Source organism: Ctenopharyngodon idella, chromosome 12 (assembly GCF_019924925.1).
Source record: "Ctenopharyngodon idella isolate HZGC_01 chromosome 12, HZGC01, whole genome shotgun sequence".
In the NCBI taxonomy this organism is placed as follows: Eukaryota; Metazoa; Chordata; class Actinopteri; order Cypriniformes; family Xenocyprididae; genus Ctenopharyngodon; species Ctenopharyngodon idella.
This window is the reverse complement of record NC_067231.1, coordinates 7,335,335-7,356,330: the sequence shown is the minus strand read 5'-3', so window position 1 is coordinate 7,356,330 and position 20,996 is coordinate 7,335,335. Positions and strand designations below refer to the sequence as shown.

The 20,996-nt window shown below is 36.3% G+C and overlaps 2 protein-coding genes across 2 annotated transcripts; both read left to right on the top strand.

Annotated features, from left to right (window-relative positions):
* Positions 1–1,591: 1,591 nt before the first annotated feature.
* On the top strand, positions 1,592–15,781 carry fam117ab (family with sequence similarity 117 member Ab). Its single transcript, XM_051915150.1, has 8 exons — positions 1,592–1,952; positions 2,931–3,085; positions 5,570–5,689; positions 5,902–5,988; positions 11,883–11,996; positions 12,167–12,317; positions 14,170–14,290; positions 14,446–15,781. The coding sequence occupies exons 1-8, from the start codon at positions 1,850–1,852 to the stop codon at positions 14,618–14,620; spliced, it is 1,026 nt and encodes a 341-aa protein (XP_051771110.1). The 5' UTR covers positions 1,592–1,849; the 3' UTR covers positions 14,621–15,781.
* A 690-nt stretch (positions 15,782–16,471) lies between these two features.
* On the top strand, positions 16,472–18,409 carry ndufa4b (NDUFA4 mitochondrial complex associated b). The gene is made up of 4 exons (XM_051915151.1): positions 16,472–16,649; positions 17,650–17,738; positions 17,840–17,900; positions 18,057–18,409. Exons 1-4 carry the CDS (start codon positions 16,608–16,610, stop codon positions 18,111–18,113), a joined length of 249 nt encoding a protein of 82 aa, XP_051771111.1. The 5' UTR covers positions 16,472–16,607; the 3' UTR covers positions 18,114–18,409.
* Positions 18,410–20,996: the final 2,587 nt, after the last annotated feature.

The following is a 20,996-nucleotide window of genomic DNA, read 5'->3' as shown; positions in this document are numbered from 1 at the left end:
CTAGGTAGCTGCCAGGGCATTGCTATACTGTTGCTAAGGTATTCTAAGTGTTTTAAGTGTATTGCTGTGGTTGCTGGGGTCAGAAGGCTCAGATCAAAGTTATGAACAAATGTTATTAGAATGTTCATTCATAGTTATCTGGTCTATTAATGTTCTCAAAATATTAGCCCATTTTGAACATTTAGGGAACAATAAGAAATAACATTTTCATAACTTAATGGGAACATTAGCATAATGTTCTTAAAATATATTTTTGTTAGCTGGGGTTTTCTGGGTGGTTTATAAAATCTCAGATAAATGCATAACGTTCTGTTGTCTCATATGCATGGAACACATCATTCTAATCTATTTCAAACCTGCTCCTCCTCCAGATGTCACTGTGAAACTCATTACAACATGACTTGAATTTAGGGTCACTGTGACCCAGGGGTCAAACAAAGAACAAGTGTCAATTATGGGTCAAAGATCAGCATCATTTGTTCACTGTGGACTGTTGCAGTAAAAAGAACCTAACAGAAGTGTCTAAATGCAAAATGGGGACCGGTGGTTCACCAAAAAGATGTGACACTTGATTAATATCTCAGCATGCAGCAGGGTGAAGCTAAAGAATGAATGTCTTGATCTTCAAAATAACTAAATTCTAAGAGAAAGACAAAGACTAAAAGAAAAAGCCCTTCCTGTTGGATGCGTGGCTAAAAAACGCACGTTTTCCTCATGTGAAACACATAATGAGAAAGCATTCATGGATCACTGTATGTCTCAAAAACTAAAAAAAACTAAAAAAAATTAAAAACAAGTGAGTGCACAGACCACAAAACAGCTCTTCTGCAAAAAATGGGCATATTCACAAGATGTTATCTCACACAAGCTCCACCCAATGCAAACCACCACTGATTGCACTCCCTGGTCTTCAGTCATTTGGACGAAGGTTATCTCCAACAATACATGCTGAAGACACCCACAGGGATGGGACTGTTACACCCATGGAAGAAATACCACCTGTATATATAGATATGACAAATGTAAAGCAGTTTAAATATGTGAATTAATGTTTTACTCACAATTCAATATGATAGTTTCCAAAACTATTATACAATATTATTGAATAAGTGTCTAGCATTGGCTAATGCACTGTACAGTTACTTAATAGGCTACATTTGACAACAAAGAAAGAATCTAAAGGAATAGTTCACCTGAAATGAACAATTTGTTATCATACTCTTTCTTTAAGGCTTCTCATTCTGAAATTGGAGTTTAAATCTCACAATTCAGACTTTATAATTCGCAATTGAGAAAAAAAAGTTCAAATCATCAACTTGCAACTGCGAGAAATTCTCACTTTTTCCTCAGAATTGTGAAATAGTATCACAAATACAAGGAAAAAAGTCAAGAGTTGTGAGATAAAAAAAAGTCGCAATTACATTATTGTTTATTTGTGGCAGAAACAAGCTTCCATACAAATCTCATTTGCACTTGTAGGCTACATATTTTACAACAAAATGTTTAAGTTAAACGTGCCATTATGGTGTATTTCTGGATAGCCATTTCTTTTAGCCAATTACAAGGCGAATTCTGAAGGTATCCGCCCACTTCCTAAAATGAATGAAAGATCCGACAGAGCGTCTTGATAGAGTTCTGTGTCAGTCCGTGTCGAGCAGCAGAGTAACTTTTTTCTCAACTGTATAGTCTTATACTTATACGATTCATTAAGTATGTGTTCTAGTTATTTGTCTAGTTAAGAAACTAGATGTTTGCACGCGTCGTCTTCTACGCAGTTTTTTTTTATGTAACTACACAGACAAAAAGAAGCTTATGAGCTCATGACGCCAGAGTGAGTGTTTGTGGAGAAATGAAGATGTCCAGGAGCGGATCAGGTCTCCAGCCTCTTAAAGCTACTTTTCCCTTCACACTGCACAAACCAGCTGGAGCTGCTGTCACAAATATCACTTCAGGTGAAGTAATAGGCCTAATGCTCATCAGTGACTATCACAAATGATCTAAGCCACTTTAACAGGAAATGCTATGTGAATGATTGAGTTTGCAACAACATTATTACTTGAATTTGGGTTTTTATATGCTTTAAACGACCTAAACGCTTAAATTAATTACTTTAGCTTGTTTTAGCATTAAACTGTTTGGGCTTTTTAATTAATATGGTTCCTCATTTTTTCTGGGCAAAGATGGGATTTTCTTCTGGACTTTGTTGGTGCATAGCAACACATCATCATTATTAATTATAAACACTGGCTTATATTAACTTTATATTAAAGCTGGAAATAAAGAAGCTTTTTTTATATATAAGATGAAACAAGGAACTTTTATAACATTTGGAGAAGAATGAAGAAGAAATATTTTAGATATTTCACTAATCAAATAATACAATTGGTAACACTGGTCATGTGAACTCCTTTGTACTAAAGGTCACATTTTCTTGCTTCCATTGAAGCACAAAATGCTCTTTGAAACATCTCAAGTCATGGCAGAGAACATTTTTTCAAGAATTTTGTTCATGTCAGCTACAGTGTTACTGTCTTTAAAGCAAAAGACAGACAATCCAAATGCTATTACTTTGAAATTCATGTTAATGTTTACAGCTCAAAGTGTTATATATTTTATATTTTAGAGATCCCATTGTATGTAATACATAATATGTCTATCTTTTTCATATCCAGTAATTCACTAACTTTTATTATCTAGACCAGTGAATGGTGAAGTTTAATACAAAAGAGGATTTAGGACACAATTTTTATTGCAACTTTTTTTGCAATACACATTTATTAGAACAAGAAGTTTAATAGCATGTTTCCTCATTGAAGTATATATAATGGCTTAGCACTTGTTTTCTCTCCATGCAATATACTGTGATCACTTTGTTTTTGTTTTTTCTGAAAGCCTTTTTATTCAATACACAAGCTTTCTTGGTTCCTCAGGTGATTGGTCCAAAGCAGAGTGGCGTTTGCAGACTCGGATTCGGCGCACACTATCTTTGGATGCGATTGTGGGGCCGTACTTGCAAGGCCAGTGGCCCAAAGTGGGTGACAAACACAGTCCCAGCAAACACTGCAGGGAAGACAAATCCACACAGGTGAAGCGATTCAAATTATAATCCGAGTCCATAATAGGTTCTAGTCCATCATATCACCGGCTCAGCCATTAGTGAGATTCTGTGAAGTGTGTGATGTAAAAATAAAGAGGGTTTTCACAACAATGCCATAGAAGAACCATTTTTGGTTCCCCAAAGCACTGTTCAGATGACAGTTCTTAAAATAACCATTTTTTTTAGTGTCAAGAACATTTTAAAAATCTAAAGAACCTTTTGTAGAATGGAAAGGTTCCATGGATGTTAAATGTTCTTCATGGAACCACAGATGCCAATAAAGAACCTTTATTTTTAAGAGTGTAGGAATTTTAGAGATTCTAGTCAAACAAATAGATCTTGAGCGAGTGCTGCTTTCATTTGTTCTCATTCTCACTATCTGCATCTCTCATTGGTTTCATCAGTGCTGTGCAGAAAAATGGACGGGTGCTGTCATGTTGTTTTGCATTGTACACTCCTGCTTATCAAACTGTTTTAAGGTTCCATTTGATTAGAAGTAGACTGTGGTATTCCATATAAATACCATGGTACATGAATATGGTAATCATTGGCCTGGTTTACACCTAGTGCATCCACTTTTAGAATCAACATCAGTTTCAGGTGCCCTGATCACAAGTGGACAAGTTTAACAGCAGTATGTGTCAGCTGCCTCACCTGAGACGGATGTTAATACCAGTCTAAACCAGGCCATGCAGTACCATTATATTTATACCAGAGGTCCATGGTATCTTCTGACACCATCACTGTACCATAGTGTGCACTGTGCACAAACTAGGCTATTACATCACAGCCTATGATCTACTGCAGTCGTTCAGCTCAGCTGTGAAGGGAAGTGAGGGCATTAGCTTTTCACATTTTTAAATATCATCTGTTTTCTGTTCCTTTTATAACCTAAGCCAAAATTTCACCCTTCATTTTATATTGTCGACTTAAGACTGTTTTACCCACTTACTTAGTAAAATTACCTTATAAATTAGTCTCTCTATGGTAAATGTATTTTATTTGCTTGTGATGCTGGTTAATAACAATATATCTGATTGTACTAGTTCACCCAAAGATGAGACTTCTGTCTTATTTTACTCAACCTTGTGAGTAAAACAAGGATGTAACCAAATATTCAAGATTATGGGGGACCAAAGGCAAAATTATAGGACTTTTCAATTGTTCATTGAAAACCCCATATCGATTTGTTAGGGGGATGCAGTGGCTTCAGCCCTGGTTCCAAACTCTTTATTCCATGAAACAAAATAAGACATTTAGTGGAATGTTCACACAGCTGTTTTTCCAGAGGATGAACACCTGCACGACAGACAAGCAAATCTTCTCTGGCACATTTTGATGTACATCTGCGTGTAACAGTTTATTGAATATACAGTATATAGGCAGTGTTGGGGAAAGTTACTTTTAAAAGTAATGCATTACAATATTGCATTACTCCCTAAAAAAAAAAAGTAAGCAAATTGCGTTAGTTACTTTTTATGAAAAGTAATGTTACATTACTTTTGTGTTACTTTTTCTCAGCTGGGCTGGGCTGGGCTTGTTTGTTTTTTAACAACAACAACAACAAAAAATGTTCTATTTTTGGCCAATGTTAAGGCCCTTTCACAGCAAAAGTGAAACGAATAAACCTAAGGCTGAAGGAAAAGCATATTTATGCCTGTACAGTAGAGGGCGCAGCTCAAATAAACTTTTCAGCTGTGCTGATTAAAGAAGAATAGGACGCAGGAGAAGGAAGTTCAACACTCTTATTTCTAAATCTAATCTAAAGTAATTTTTGCTTATTAGTACAGTTGAATTGGATCATTGAAGGTCCGCAGCAAAGACATTGGTTAATAAAGTGAGATTAAATACATAAAGTATATTAGTGTAGTTTAATATAGTTAATTATTACAGGTTTGCGTAAAATTATGATATTGCATTTTACTGTTTTTATTCATTTTGAGGAATTCTGAATGTTTTTGTGCAAGTGAGATGTATGTACACATTTAGTCTAGAAATAAAATAACCATGTTCACACAGCACCTCTGCACTTTCTCTCAACATGGGGACAGGAGAGCTGTCCGTCAATAAATGTGAAAAAGTAACTTGCGTTACTTATTTGAAAAAGTAACTTAGATATTTTGTTGTAAATTGAAACAGTAATGCATTACTTTACTAGTTACTTAAAGTAATCTGTTTACGTAACTCAAGTTACTTGTAATGCATTACCCCCTACACTGTATATAGGTCAGGGACTCCATTCTATTTATTAGTTGTTGATTGGATTTTGAGATGTGAGATACATGTACATCAGCAGTCATTTTCACTGGAAGATCCAGTTATGACATTTCAATTAAACATTACGAGGTCCAAAAAACAATATACATGGATGAATTGTTCACAATAAGATCTATAACATGCATTTATAAAATAAATGGGGTAAATTTTCATTTCATGCCAACTATAAAATGATGGTTGATATTTTTGTTAAAGACACCACAAGCATGGTTAGCTGGAGCTGAAACAACAGCTGCTGGATTTCACAAACGCTCGGCATCATTGGGAAATGCAGAACATCTCCAGGATGGAAGTGACGTGTGTGCAAGTTCATCGGTAAGACAAACTGCACAATAAACATGCTACTTCACTTCTGTTACGAAAATAGCTTGAAACTATCGAAAGTTCATGTGTGGTTGCATGTATTTTGGCTCATGAGAAATGTATTACTATATCTACATCACACTACATACATCTGTATATGTGAGTAAGAAATTGTCTGCTGTTTCTCTGCTCTTTTCTATCCTTACACTGTTTTTGTTTTTAAGTTTTCCAAGCTGAAACAACCACTTCAACAGAAGCAAAGGTCAGGTTTTCCAGTAGACAACCAAGAGAAACTGCACAACCAACATCAGGTACTAACACACACACACACACACACACACACACACACACACAGACACACACACACACACACACACACACTATCATTCTCTCTTTCTCGTTATTCTATGCTCTCTGGTTCCTCATTCCTGATCCTCATTTCTCTTTTCAACCTAAACATAAGATTAAACATAGCTATTCGGAAATTGTCTAATTGTGGTTAAATTTTATTAAGTCAGTGACTATTTGTGAAAATAGCAGAATTTTCTTTACGCAAAGTGTAAAGTGTTAGATTCTGTTTATACTTAGAGTAGTGGCAGAGTAGTGCATTATAAAACGGTATGCAATAATAATAACATTCAGTGTATATTTATGTTAGAAGATAACCAGGATTCTAACCAAGATCACTAAAGAAGTGGATTTTTTTTTAAATTATTTTATAATGTTTCATGAGGTGCACTTATAATGTTAGTATGATTTTTACATCATAAAATGTCATAATTTAGAAATAAAAGGCATTTTTTTTATCCTGATTTTAGCCCTCTGGCTTGAACGCTCTGTTTGAAGGGCTGTGTCTGCTGTGAGACTTCAATATAAATCTGACATCTTTATATTTGAAATACGTATTACATATGGAACCCTCTTGGATACTTTTACTACGTTTTTACTATTACAGCTGTTGAGATTAACAAATCCTGAAAAGTGTTGATTTATAGCCTTATATTTAGATCTGCAGTGATGAGCATTGAGCAGATGACAGTCTGTTGATCGCGTGAATGCAGTGATCTCGTCATTGTAACTCGATTCCTGCACTCTAACGAAATGCTTTCACCACAACTAACAGCAAACATGATGTAAATACAGTAATGTTAGCCTAAAGCCCCGGGTATTCACTTCCACACTCTCTTCGAACACGCAATCAAAAACGATGGAGAAGGCATGCTTCTGAGTTTACTCGTGTTGTTTTTGAATCGCTCTTTCCACACTCTTCTTCGACGACTGCACATTGTACTCAGTACTGTGCGTATTGCCACCTAGTGGACTCTTCTGTCCTGCCTGCGCATGCGCGCACCGAAATTTGGGCTGCACGCGGACGGGGTGTGCGGCCGGCCGCGAGCCCTCCACATGACGAAAATTACGTCATGCGGACGGTGCACAAACGCGGACGACCGACGTATACCCGGGGCTTAAGAGCTTCCTTGTGTAGTGTAACAGCGTCATTTATTATAACAGCAGTTTTAGCAAGTGTCCAGATAAACTTGCGCTGTGTGATTGACAGCTTCAGCCATTGTAAAGGGAGCATACTTCGATCGCTTTCTGTATGTAATTTAATCACAATTTAAAAATCAGATGCTACTAAGTTACTATGCTACATGCTACTAAGAGAAACAATTTGAAGTTGATTGTTTAGTCACTGACTTGATTTACTGATGCATAAACAGTATTAAACATTTTTGGTACAGAGAAAATCTGCCTGAACTTGAATAATTACACATCAGATATCACTGATCACAGATCGGGGATTAGAATGAACACTGTTACTTAAGTGTTTGTGGCTGTCGAATCCATATCGTAAAAGTCGGTTTGCAAAGCCTGCGTCGTTATTGCGACCGAATTACCAAATAATCAACAACACAAAAATAAACTGGCATCGCAAACTTATCTCATCGTAATCTAGGCCTACTTTAGGGCTGCATTCCAGTTCGTTTTTTATGCCCTTCCCTCGCTAACTTCCCTCAGTCTCGTTGACTCGGATGTACATCATTGCTTACGTTGCATGAGTGCCCACTACTGGCAAAACCTTTGCAATGGGCTGAATTGGAACGTCCTAAGCCCTTGATCACTTAGAATCCGCTATGAAGTTGATTTTTTTTTTTTTTTTTTTTTTTTTTTTTTTTATTATAATTTTTTTCCCTTACAAAATTGTTTAATGTAGCATTCTATATGTATATAGGTGTGTTTGGGTTGTTTTAAATATTTTTAAGAAATAATTAATATATCATAGAGTGGTTTGTGGTGGGGTAAATTAAATGTGATGTGTGGTGACGTCACAATCGTGTTGCATTGTGGTATATTGAGCTGCCTGAAGTGTACATATGAAGTGGGCTCGCTTTCTCTGTCAAAATCGAGGGAGCGAGGGTCTGTCCATATAAACTTCCCTCGTCCACTTCACGAAGTAGAACGCACTTCAGAATGGTGGCAGGGATTCCTCCGAGGGGAAGTGCTTAGGGAAGTTCTCAAGTGCGTGTCTAAAACTGGAGTGGAACGCAGCCTAGATCCACTTGCTGCTCATTGACTGAACGTCAGTGGTGATGTAAAAGTAGGTGGTGTTGTCCTTGCTCCAGAGGCAGTCATATGCAAATGATTGTGCCCCTGTGACATCACATGCCACCTCGGAAATTATACATCTTGATTGGATGTATTGATGATACAAAGACCTCTTATATGCCAAAAGATCAAGAAAAATTTTAATTTTCATGTCATGAACCCTTTAAAATACAAATCCAGAGAATGTACATTGGCGAGCAGAATAGCAGGAAGAGGGGGTCGGTTGGCAAGGGCCTTTAGCTTAGCATGTAGCACCACATCCAGTGGTACCCTTAATTATATGCCTATTAAATACCCATTAGGGACACTTTATTTCCACTTTTCTAATATTTTCTTCATTATTTAAAATAAACACCTCTCCGAGCTGATATGCGATGAGAAAAAGGGAGAAGATAAACGGTAGTTTCGAACTCTGGTAAAAGCTAAATTTACAATTCTTACTCATGTCTCTGCTCATATTATCAAATAGGTTTCGATTGTAATTTTGTCTGTCTCAACCAGACAGTTGAGGGTGAAGTTAGTGTAAATAGCCTCTGCCAACAAGGCGAGCTACTTTCACATAGTGTTATATTAAACGTTGGCAGACTTGCATTTAAAGGATTAGTTCACTTTCAAATGAAAATCACCCCAAGCTTTACTCACCCTCAAGCCATCCTAGGTGAATATGACTTTCTTCTTTCTGATGAACACAATCGGAAATATATTAATAAATATTCTGATGCATTCAAGCTTTATAATGGCAGTGAGCGGGATCAACGAGTATGAGCTGAAGAAAGTGGCTCCATCCACATCCATTCATCATAAACGTACTCCACACGGCTCCGGGGGTTAATAAAGGCATTCTGAAGCGAAGCGATGTGTTTGTGTAAAAAAAAAAAATCCATATTTAACAAGTTATGAAGTAAAATATCTAGCTTCCACCAGACCGCCTTCCGTATTTTACTTAGGAAGAAAGTGTAAAACTCTTGCAGTTCAAAAAGCTTACGCTACGTCCTACGCCTTCCCTATTCAACTTACGGAAAAAGCTTGTCTGACGCGACGCCAGTTCCGTTTTTTTTCCGTAATTTCAATATGGAGGACGGTCTGGCGGAAGCTAGATATTTTCATTTGAAAGTGAACTAATCCTTTAAGGAGGGAACCCAGCCATATCTAAAGATCATATCATAGGCCCTGTTTACACCTGGTACTGGATTAAGATGTGTTTTGGTTGATACGTTTTTGGTAAATACATGTGTAAATGGGGTCTAAAAAGTTTTGAAACACATTAGATCGGATTGCTTTCGTAGTGCAGACGCTCATGTGGTTGAATGTGTTCAAACAGCCACAAAAGACCGCTTGCTGACTTAATGCGTAAACATTTTGGGAAGCGCGCTAGCCATACCGGATTAAACATTGTTGGCTGCACAACACACAATGTTATCTCACCATTCCTGATTTCTAACACGCACTCACAGCTGGTCTTTCGGCTATCAAAGCAGAAACGAAAGCTGATGCTCTCTGTATGTTTTTCCATCGCCTCCGTGCGCGTTCATATTTAAAATGCGCAAGCTTATTCTGTCCGTTAGATCTGGGAAAAAAAAAAACTACATTTACCTGCCCATAGACCCTCCCCTCGAAGAAAATGAACAAAAGAGACGGATTAAAATACCAGGTGTAAATGGGAATGTGTCTCCCTCGTCTACCAATCAACAAAAACACATCTTAATGCCAGGTGTAAACAGGGCCATAGAGACTAGTGTTTTTTTTTTTTGTTTTTTTTACTTAGTTAGCAGCCAGTTAGCAACCACCCAGAACACCCTAACAAAACAACATGCTAACAGCCACTTACAACACCTTAGCAACATGACAACCACCCACAACACCCTAGAATAGTGGCAGCAATTTTTGCACAGTCAAACAACTATCACTTTTTATTTAAAAAATGTAATTGTAAACATTTAGTTATTATCAGTATTTATCTAGCTTGTTCTTGCATGGAAATCTATGAGATTACGTTTCATGTATCAGTGTGCTACGAAACATTTTTGCATATGAAATTAGAATAAGATTCTATTTGTATTGTAGTTTAGGGGGCTCATTTTTGGCAGTACCAGAAGCTCCTAGACACTTGTAAAATTCAAATGAGTTCAGTGGTCTGTGGGTGAAGCCTTCAAATGCACTCAAGTGATATATTCTGACACATGTACACAAATGTTAGAGGAAGTGTGGAGGATTGCAAAATGTAACAGGAAGAGTGGTTGTATCAAAACCTGTTCTGCTTTAACGCATGCTGGCCAGCTGCAAACAGAAATCACACATCCCAGGGTTATTAGTTTCAGTTTTATTTCATTTTGTATTATGGTTTCTAATTTCAGTTTAGCTTTAGTTGGATATAAAGGTGTTTTTCTGAATATTGTTATTGTTAGTTTTTATCCATTACTACATTTAGCACCAAATTGTAGGCCATCTATCTGCCACATGACAGCACTTTATTAGATATGTACTGTAAACTTGGTATTATAAGTAAACTCCACAAAGTTTTATTAATCACATGTACAAGAATGCAGCAGTACTCACTGACAATGAAATGAGCAATACATATTGCTTTACAGCTACATTTTAGCCACCTTTTGTAACATTTATGATTCTACACCATAGACTGGATCCACTCAGGTACACACTGGAGAAAAACTATTTACTGATTAGCCAAAATTTTGAAATACACCTATTCAAGAGCTTTTTTTGAGAGTGTAATGCCATTTTGCTGCACATTGGTTTGTTTTGTCAGTTTTGGTTTTGCATTCCCCAAAATGTCATGCACGAAAGCAAACTGTGGTGGGCTGTTTTTATATAGTATGTTGATCAGGGTCCTCTTTCTTGTCTTTTTTTAATACCAGGCTTAGGAGAATAATTAAATCAGACCATTTTTGTCATATGCTCTTGCATATGAATGAACATTCATTCACATTCCCTTATCTTTGCTATTTGTCTAAAAGTGTGAGCATGAAATGAAGCTGCAATATGTGTGATGTGGTAATTTTCAACATTCTCTGGAGTTTAAAGATGTATTGCATGTCTTTAAAGTCTGTGGCTGTATCCAAAATTGCATACTTCCCTACTATATAGGCGAAAAACAGTTTGTACCAACAAAAAAAAAAAAGAAAAAAAAAAGAGAGAAGTATGTCTGAATTCACAGTACTCCTAATAAAAGATTAGGCAAAAAGTACCCGGACTACTTCCAAGATTCTGAAGTGTGCATATGATGGACACTTTACTATCCCATGAGGCCAACTGACGCTAGTAGGTCACATGATAATGACAGCATGGCAAATGTAGTACGTCCAGATTACATTCATACTACACGCACTCGTACTATATAGAACGTACTTTTTTTAGTGAAGTAATTTTTCAAAATAAGTACCTACTCAAGAGAGAATGTGATTTTGGAAGCAGCCATTGTTTGTGGTTCACCTACATTATGGGGATGAAAATGTAGGAAAATAATGAGGACTTTCTAAATGGGGATCTCAGACTTCCAGTATTCCAGTATAAAACCAAAAGATGACAATGGAAAGCCCTTGTAATCATATCAATATGTGTGCGTTTAATCTCTTTTCAGTCCTCGGCTGCGTCATTGACTCGACTGCCGTCACGTCTGCGACACAGTGAAGAGAGACTAGATCAGGAGCTGGAGAAAGTCTTCATACATCATTCACCGGTTGGCAACTGTAGAGTACGTTTCTTAACACGTTTCACCATTTCAACTGATTGTGAAGGCTGATATCATGCTAATTTGCATATTATTTAAACTGGACAGTCAAGTCCTCAGTAATTTATTTATTTATTTTTTACAAACCTGCACAACTGGAAACCTGTATGTAATTGTATCTGTGTTTTTTTTAGCTATATGAGGTTCCTGATGGCCACAGGGCTCCTGTTCCACACCTGAGCTCCAGGAGTGGATTTCAGATTGAGTCTTCCTGTGTAGCTTCCCAGTCCTCTTCATCTTCAGCCACATCTTGCTCTCCGCAGCGCCCTTTAGATCTTGACACTGGTAGGTTTCTTTTTTTCAAACTCTTACCAGGGTGGGAAACAGGGTGGCCAGACGTCCCTGTTTCCGGAAACAGTCCCCGTTATTGGTGTCCTGTCCTCGACTAAATCTATCCCCATTTTACAGCATGTTCAAAACACCCCTTAAATACACAGCAAAAAGCCTGACCTACATACCCTGCAGTCTACCAGAGCAATTGTGTAGTGATTATTTTCACCAACAGAGGGCTGCATGTTACACTGATTAATGTAATATAGTTTTACTTTTTGTACAGTATGTACTGTATAACAGGGCCTGTTTTCCACACAATTTTAGATGTTCCCAAAAGTTCAGCAGCCACAGTTCCCACACACATCTTAACTATATCACATGGGTGAAAGTACAGCCTGAACTGAACAATTACACTTGCAACAATTACACTTACGTTTTACAGAAAGCACTTTGTGCTCAAAAATAAGTCTAAAAGGCAAAATAATAAGCCTAATTAGGGATAGTAAAGTTCCATTTCCAAAAGCACAAACATAAAATAAAAAAAAAAGAAAGAAAAAAAGTTGTAATTATTATATACAGTATATTCACAGTTTGTGAAAATGAAAATGTGAAATGAAATTAGAAAATAGGGCTGGGTTAAACATATTGATTTCTTGATTCTCATTTTGATGAAACGGTACCAATTCAAGTCCTGAGAATTAATCTTTTTTTAGTCTATATTATATTATATTATATTATATTATATTATACATTCATTCACGTAAGCCACAGGAAATGCATAATATTTCCAGGTGAAAACAGTAATAGGTGTTGGTTGACCATTTGTGATCGGATCACCGAAAAATAATACCAGGTGGCAACAGGGCTTTAGTCTCGCAGTTTTGATTTCCGTGATATTGTATATAATTTGCGGGCGTCAGGAAGCTGCTATCAATATGCGGGAGACTCCCACAACTTGCAGGAGACTCCCGGAACTTCCAGGAGAGGTGGGATGTCTGTAAATGTTTTTATGATGGCTACCATTTAAATGTTTATATTTCAGAAAATGAGTAGAAACATAATTGGCATTTTTAATAACACAATTATATTATTATTAAGAATTGAAAGTGGGGGGGAAAATCACATTATGAAATAAATGTTTTTCTCCAAAACACGTTGGCCACAATTATTGGCACCCTTTTATTCAATACTTTGGGGTACTTTTTATCCATATGTGCACCAAACCCATCTGGTGGATTTGCTGCCAAAAAGCTCTTTTTTATTTTCATTTTATTTTTTTAGTTTCATCTGACCATAGAAGCCGGTCCCGTTTGAAGTTCCAGTCTTGTCTGACAACTGAATATTCTGGAGATTGTTTCTGGATGAGAGCAGAAGATTTTTCTTGAAACCCTCCCGAACAACTTAATACTTTCAATACTTTAGCTATTTTCTTACAGCCACTTTCTATTTTGTGAAAAATGTAAATATGAATGGGAATATACTTCAGAGATATTTTACTCATAAAAAAATTCTAGGGTGGCCAATAATTGTGGCCAACGTGTTTGAGGAAAAACATTAATTTCATAATGTGATTTTTTTTTTTTTTTTTTTTTTTTTTTTTTTTTTCCCACTTTCAATTCTTTTCTTTCAATGAAAGGTTAGATTTTTGCTAATTTTATGAATTAAAGATCAAAAGGATAAACAATGCAGATTTATTTTTACAGTCATCTTTGATCATATTTAAAAATTTGTCACGTGTTTTTTTTTTTTTTTTTTTTTTTTTTTTAATAGATAAAAACAAGTAAGATTTCAGACATTTGGTCACCTTACTATGCTATGTATTCTTGTCTGATTTGAGCTGATTGTGAACCTGCTCTGTCCTCAGTTGAGGAGGTCAACTCACGTATCCTGATGTTATCTTCATCACCACGGCCTAATAAGACCTACTGCTTTCAGAGAGATCCACCAGAGGGCTGTGAGAGAGTCCGAGTGTGTGAAGAGAACGTGTAAGTAGGCATACCATGATGGTGTTGCTATGTCATTGCTAAGGTGTTCTGACTGATTAACTGCATTTTGCTTTGAACGACAGTGCTGTTTTCGTAGTTTTCCTTCACCTCGCATCATATTTCATTTATTTTTTTATTCCTATCCTCTAATTCAGCCCTCCAGGCTTGTATGTGTCATCTTGCCCCGACCCCAACAAAGTGAACTTCACCACACACACAGGCTCAGCCTTCTGCCCTGTCAATCTCCCGAAGCCCCTCCTTCCTCCTCCAGTGGACTTCCTGATCTGCAGCCTCTCAGTTTCTCCAGGGTCCTGCTGGGTGGGACAGTGATGACTTGATAAGAAAAGAAAGAGAGAGAGAGATGAAGTGACCGTGTCTTTAAAAACACTCAGTACTTTGCTTGTAATGTTGCACTTGCTTCAGCATCCTTACTACGAGAAATTACATTTTTTCATTGTTGAACAGTGAAAAATATATACATTTATTTTCTAATTTAAAAAATAATTGTAATAAGAGAGTGCCAGCTTTCTTTATATGGCTCACAGTGAGAGTGGTGAAAATATCCTATTGGAATGGCAGACATGATAGATTTATGGTATAATAATAGACGGTTTTATAAGAGAAAGGCTGTCCTTTGAATATTGAATGATGAATAGGAAAGAATAAGTAGATTTTGTTGTTATATAAAGACAAATGGTACGATTAAGACAGTGCTTGTATTTTAAATCAGTATTTTACCACCCACTTCAGCATTATAATGAACAATTAAATTGGCAATTGTTTTATTTTTTTATATTTTACCTTAGCTTTATTTAGTTGCAGTTATTGAAAAGATTGAATTAGGTACTGTGGGTGGGTATATTCATGTCATTTGATTTAAGGTGAATATCACCCTTTACATTTGTGTTTTTTTTTTTTTTTTTATGTTAAAATTGTGTACCTTGTACATATAAATGTTAATTTTATACTTGAATAGATGAATCTGGACATGAATGTAAAATCAGTTGGGTGCTCTGTACTGTTTGCACATACGTTTTTGCTAAACATAAGCTATAGAATGTGGTGACGCATTATCTGACTTCAAAGTATTTCTTTATTCAATGTGCTCATTTAATGCACATGATTTTTGTTGATGTTTTAAGTTTAGGTTAAAATGCTTTATGTTCAAATGTATTAGTTTGAACTATTGGCCTTCTTGTTGGGAAGTGCTTGGGGAAACTACATGCAAATTGGTGATTCATCAATCTTGTTTTTTATTATTATTATTCTTTTATTGCTGTAAATCAATTTAAAAATCCTTGCATGTCTGCAGTATGTTTTTGGCACTGATAAAGGAGAAATTAGCAAGAATAGTGACTGAATGTCTATTCAATCACTAACTTCAAAGTGGGTGCATTTTGAGAAATAGCAAACTGATTTTGAATGGTAAGACTGTAAAAAAAAATTGTCAATCTCACATAATGTAATCTGCACTAAACAGGAAAAACTTAATTTGTGTGCCCTTACATTTTTTTTCACGATTCAGTTTCCTATCACAGAATGTTCCCATGTGGGAACCAAACAAGAACGTTCTCTTTTTTCCAAAAATAACCTTCCCAGAACGTACTGCGAACAAAAAAAGTTAGCTAGATCCCATGAACAAAAGGCCTACCTTGAGATTTCACTTATTTTCCTGATATTAGTTAGGCCTGGTTTCACAGACAGGACTTAGATTAAGCCAGGGGTGGTCTTATAAGGTTATATTTGTTATAGTTATAGCTAGTTATTGTTATAGTTATATAACTATAGTTATATTAGGATGTTTAAGTAGCTTTTATAAACGCGCATTTAAAAAAAAAAAACTTACTTTTGTGTAGGCTATCCGTGTGTGTCAGTGTAAATTGTTTTCAGTTAAAACAGCTCAAATATGCATTTTAGTCTGGCACTAGGCTTGAGCCTTGTCAAACCGGGAAATGTTTTAAAACAATATCAGTACATATAAATTCAGATGACAGAGGTTTCAAAGAATCTAAACGTATTACTAATTTAGTTTTATTCACCAGCATTTATGATCTACAAATAGACCTCGATCATTTTGCTTGACAACGACAGTACCTTTTTGATTTTTATAAGGACGAATTTCTCCGGCCCGAGATTTGAATGAGGAGGAATGTGTTACCCGCGGGCGCCCTCTATCGCCAGAACGGAGCAGCTGGACAAGCCTTCAGCTCATTTGTATCAGGCATCCCTTCACACTCCGCTCAGGAAACATAGCCTACAGTTCAGTGTACGAACGCTCATCAAATCCTGTTGTATAGAAATATTTTGGGGGTTTGACATGCTGAATACCGTACTGAAACAACTGAAAAGCCACCCGGCTGTAAGTATTTCACATTTGACACTGATGATGCTCATGTCTGTTAATAATGATGATTCATTCATTCTCAAATTGTGTCTCTGAATCGTTTCAGGCGTTAGATAAATACATCCTCGTCCGCTGCTCGAGGGATGATATATACTTAATATAAATAGGCTGTTTGGTTTTAAGTAAATTGAATGGCCGCATACTAGGGGAATAATCATGGTTTATTTCATGTCACAGTGATTAGATATTCTGGCCATTCTGTGAGATGGTGAGGGCATTGGCATTTCCCAAATGTATTTCTGTCTATAATACAGTGTGTACGTGAATTCCCCATATAACAACAGTGGCTGAGCACGTATGCCTGCTGTAGGTCTTGGTATCTGTCATACATGGCTGTTCAGCAGCTGTCAAGGGCATTGAGGTGAAATCAGCTTAGCCTTTTTTTTTATTCATTTAACATAACATATTTCTATCGAGACTTAAAAGACTTAAGCATAAAATAATAGGACAGAACATACATTAGCCTGTGCGAAGGAATTTTGGACGAATACTTAGGCTAATTGAAAAAAAAAGAAAAAAGTCTGTGGTTGATAGGCCAACATTTTCTACATATTTTGTTGTACAGTAACTAATACAATGCTGCAGTTCAGGATTATTAATATACTTATATATAGCCTATATATGTGCAAGAAATTAGCTTTTTGCTCAATATAAATACCATTGATCTAATTCCATCAGACAAGCACGTCAGTGTCTCAAAACCTAGTGAGCTGCCTACATAGACAGCATTATATGGATCATTCTAGGAAACGTACCTAAAGTGATTTTTGAATATTTAAACGTTCCATTAGACAAATTATGTTTCAGGGTCTATATATGTGATGATAACAGGGTTGACAGTCTTTTATTAGCCTATAGGTGGCATAATAGGCAGGTTATTGGGTGTTCAGCTTTACTATTGGCCAATTTTGTCATTTCTTTAGTAATTTATTTATAATTCTTTCTCTCTTTGAAGTTGATTCCTCTCTTTATTTTCATCGGTGGTGGAGCGACCATGTCTATGCTTTACCTGGGCCGCATCGCTCTAAAGAACCCTGACTGCTCGTGAGTAAAATTTTTATTAAGTACCTTATCAAACAGGCAGCAATCTTTAGGTTTCAATATAGTTCAGAGTTTATGGAGAACTGACTGAAATCTGTCAACAGATGGGATCGCAAGAACAACCCAGAGCCTTGGAATAAACTGGGTCCAAATGACCAGTACAAGGTGATAGCAACATTTACGTAGACCACATTTTGACCCATTTCTGATTATCCAGCTTTGTATATTTAGCTAATATAGCCTGTTAGCCTATATCCTTATAATTCACAAATAGTCTCATGATGGTAATATTTGGTACTTTTTTATTTTCACTTCCCACAGCTCTTCTCTGTCAACATGGACTACTCTAAACTGAAGAAGGACAGGCCTGATTTCTGAGCAAAGTCTAGCGAATCAGCTGGGTTTCTTAAACGCTGCACTTCTATTCAACATGACATCAGATACAAGAACTCTTCTGTGAATGTGAATCACCATTTAAAATCCTTAAAGAAACAGAAAGTGTGCACATACACATAAGCTATAAAATCTGAATGTCTATCTTTATCCAGAAATGATATTTTTTACAGATACACATATTGACACCTCAAGGGAAATGCTTCATCAATCATGTATCAATATTGTCTGAAGTTATCTTCCTCTTATCCAAATAAACAAGACAGACAGCAATAACAGAAGTGTTTTGTGTGTGTGTTTGTGTGTGAAGCATCCAATGCTATGAACTTTTTTTCATGTTTAATAAATATATATAGAGAGAGAGAGAAAGAGTTTCAGATTTAAGATGAATCTATCCACAATAATTTGAATGAGAACAATTTGTAATATGGAGGTACCCAAATCAAATCAGAGCTGTTTTCTTACAATTTTTTTTGTTGTTGTTGACTACTCAAAAAGGTCTTCTTAAAAAGGTTACTCTGACAGAGAGTCTTTAGCCTTTCAATAGATGGCGCAATTTACTCAAAAATGACTTTGGTGACAGACTTAAAGGGATATTTCACCCCAAATGAAAATTTCATTTACTCACCCTCAAGTTGTTCCATACCTGTATGAATTTCTTTCTTCTGCTGAACACAAAAGAAGAAATTTTGAAGAATGTTGGTAATCGGACAGTTGATGGGCCCCATTGACTTCCATAGTATTTTTTTTTTTTCATATGGAAGTCAATATCTTAGTGTAAATGCTATAAAAAACATCTGAATCATAAGTTCAAGAGCTCTTACATTTGTAGACTCAAGATAACAGGATAAACTTCAAAAGGTGATGATTTAAAGGGTTAGTTCACAAAAGGAAAATTCTCAGAACACAATCTTCAGAACACAAATGAAGATATTTTTAATTAAATTTGAGAGATTTCTGTCCCTCCATTGACAGTCCACACAAATTAAACTTTGACACTTCAAAAAGTTCATAAAGAGATTGTAAAACTAATCCAAATGAATTGAGCGGTTTAGTCCAAATTTTCTGAAGAGACTCGATCGCTTTACAGTATAGGATGGACAGATTTAATTTAGGATTTAATTCACATATAAACATTCATCATCGCACACATCAGTTATGATAAATGGAAGCTCAAGCATGTTTGCTTGACGTGTGTGAACCAATGAGGTTCATTCTTGTGTGTTGCGCAGCAAGTTTGAGCTACCAGAAGAACCAATGAGGTTTGTTTATGTTTGCTGATGAACGGTTATATGTGAAAGCCTAAATTCAATCTGTTCATCATATAAAGCGATTGACTCTCTTCAGAAAATTTGGACTAAACCGCTTGATTCGTATGGATTAGTTTTACGATCTCTTTATGAACTTTTTGAAGCGTCAAAGTGGTAGTCAGTGGTGGGACAGAAATCTCTCAAATTTCATTAAAGATATTTTCATTTGTGTTCTGAAGATGAACGAAAGTCTTACGGGTTTGGAACTAGATGAAGGTGAGTAAATGATGACAGAATTTTCATTTTTAGGTGAACTATCCCTTTAATAAATGTGAGCCCTGTACATTTCAAAGTCCAAACGCAGTTTCAGAGCAGTTTTCAATCATTGAATATGAGCATTTATGCCAAACGATTGTTTATGATCTACTGTTGATGACAGTTTGTTCTTAATGTTTATTTTGTAATATGTTGTAAATGATTGTAAATTTTATCTCCATCTTTTTGAATGAGCAGCTGGAAGTAGTACAGCAAAGACATTTCAAAATAAGAGTCCCAGTGTGTGTGTGTGTGTGTGTGTGTGTGTGTGTGTATTATTGGTATTTTGGTTACACAATAAGCTGTACCTGGCATTTATTTCAACGTAAACTCTTGTAGCGTCTGTCTGGGCTGTGCCATCACAGTAAGGAACATTCGAGATTTGTTTTGCCCCCTAAAGAACAGAAGATTGATTGATTAGGTCCGCGGTCATTCAGAGTGCCGTGGTTGATTATTTGTGCAGAGAGGGGGGTGCATGTACAGGATGACTTCATTCACAAAATAATCCTCACTACAAACACTTATGACCATGAGATGTTATAGGCATTTCAAAAACATCTGCAGCCACCTCAGAGAATGAGCCGCGCTGCTGGGGCCTTATGTTTCAGAATGTTTCAGTATATTGTAAATATATATAATAAAGCAATAAGCCCCAAGAATCCGTGGTTTACTGTGAATTTATAACACTTAAGGGGCTTTGTTAGGCACGATGCAGAGTGGAGTGCCTAAAACCCCCTTAGCTGTTATAAATTCAGTGTAAACCACGACTTCACGGGGCTTATTGCTTTTATAAAACGGTTACCACACAATACAACTATGAAAGCCAAAAAATATGTATCAATGCAACTTTCATTAAGTAAAATCATTAAAAGCCTTCATTCCGCTGGAAAAAATAGTCCCTGACCGTGAACAGCAACAGAAGTTACATTTATTACGCCTGTAGATGGCGGCAAAGATTGTCTTTATGAGCGAGTCCCTCAGTCGCAAAGACTTTTATATTGAAACTTGTTGTGAACACGGAACAAGACGCAAATGACAAATACTTTGACTAGCGTTGTCAGTATTAGCAGGGCACGGAGAAAAAACCCATTAAATGTTAAAAGAACAAGATCGCAGCTGACATTCAAACGGATTTTTATTATGAACATAGGACTGACCTGAAGGAAAAGGCTAAATCTGAATGCAAGTAATACACTCGGTCACTCGATATCTCTCTCCCAGTACTCTTTTACATAATTCAGTAAGCTTCAATGAATAAAATCAATTCAGAGCAAATATGTGTTTATGTTGCTAAGAGTGGCAA

What these genes read in the sequence shown, in the direction of transcription:
- ndufa4b (XM_051915151.1), top strand. Translation starts at nt 16,608, where the DNA reads ATGCTGAATACCGTACTGAAACAACTGAAAAGCCACCCGGCT. An exon ending in AACTGAAAAGCCACCCGGCT is followed by an intron (nt 16,650 to 17,649) that starts GTAAGTATTTCA and finishes CTCTCTTTGAAG; the next exon opens with TTGATTCCTCTCTTTATTTT. An exon ending in GTCCAAATGACCAGTACAAG is followed by an intron (nt 17,901 to 18,056) that starts GTGATAGCAACA and finishes CACTTCCCACAG; the next exon opens with CTCTTCTCTGTCAACATGGA.
- fam117ab (XM_051915150.1), top strand. Translation starts at nt 1,850, where the DNA reads ATGAAGATGTCCAGGAGCGGATCAGGTCTCCAGCCTCTTAAAGCTACT. An exon ending in TGTCACAAATATCACTTCAG is followed by an intron (nt 1,953 to 2,930) that starts GTGAAGTAATAG and finishes TTGGTTCCTCAG; the next exon opens with GTGATTGGTCCAAAGCAGAG. An exon ending in CCCTTTAGATCTTGACACTG is followed by an intron (nt 12,318 to 14,169) that starts GTAGGTTTCTTT and finishes CTCTGTCCTCAG; the next exon opens with TTGAGGAGGTCAACTCACGT.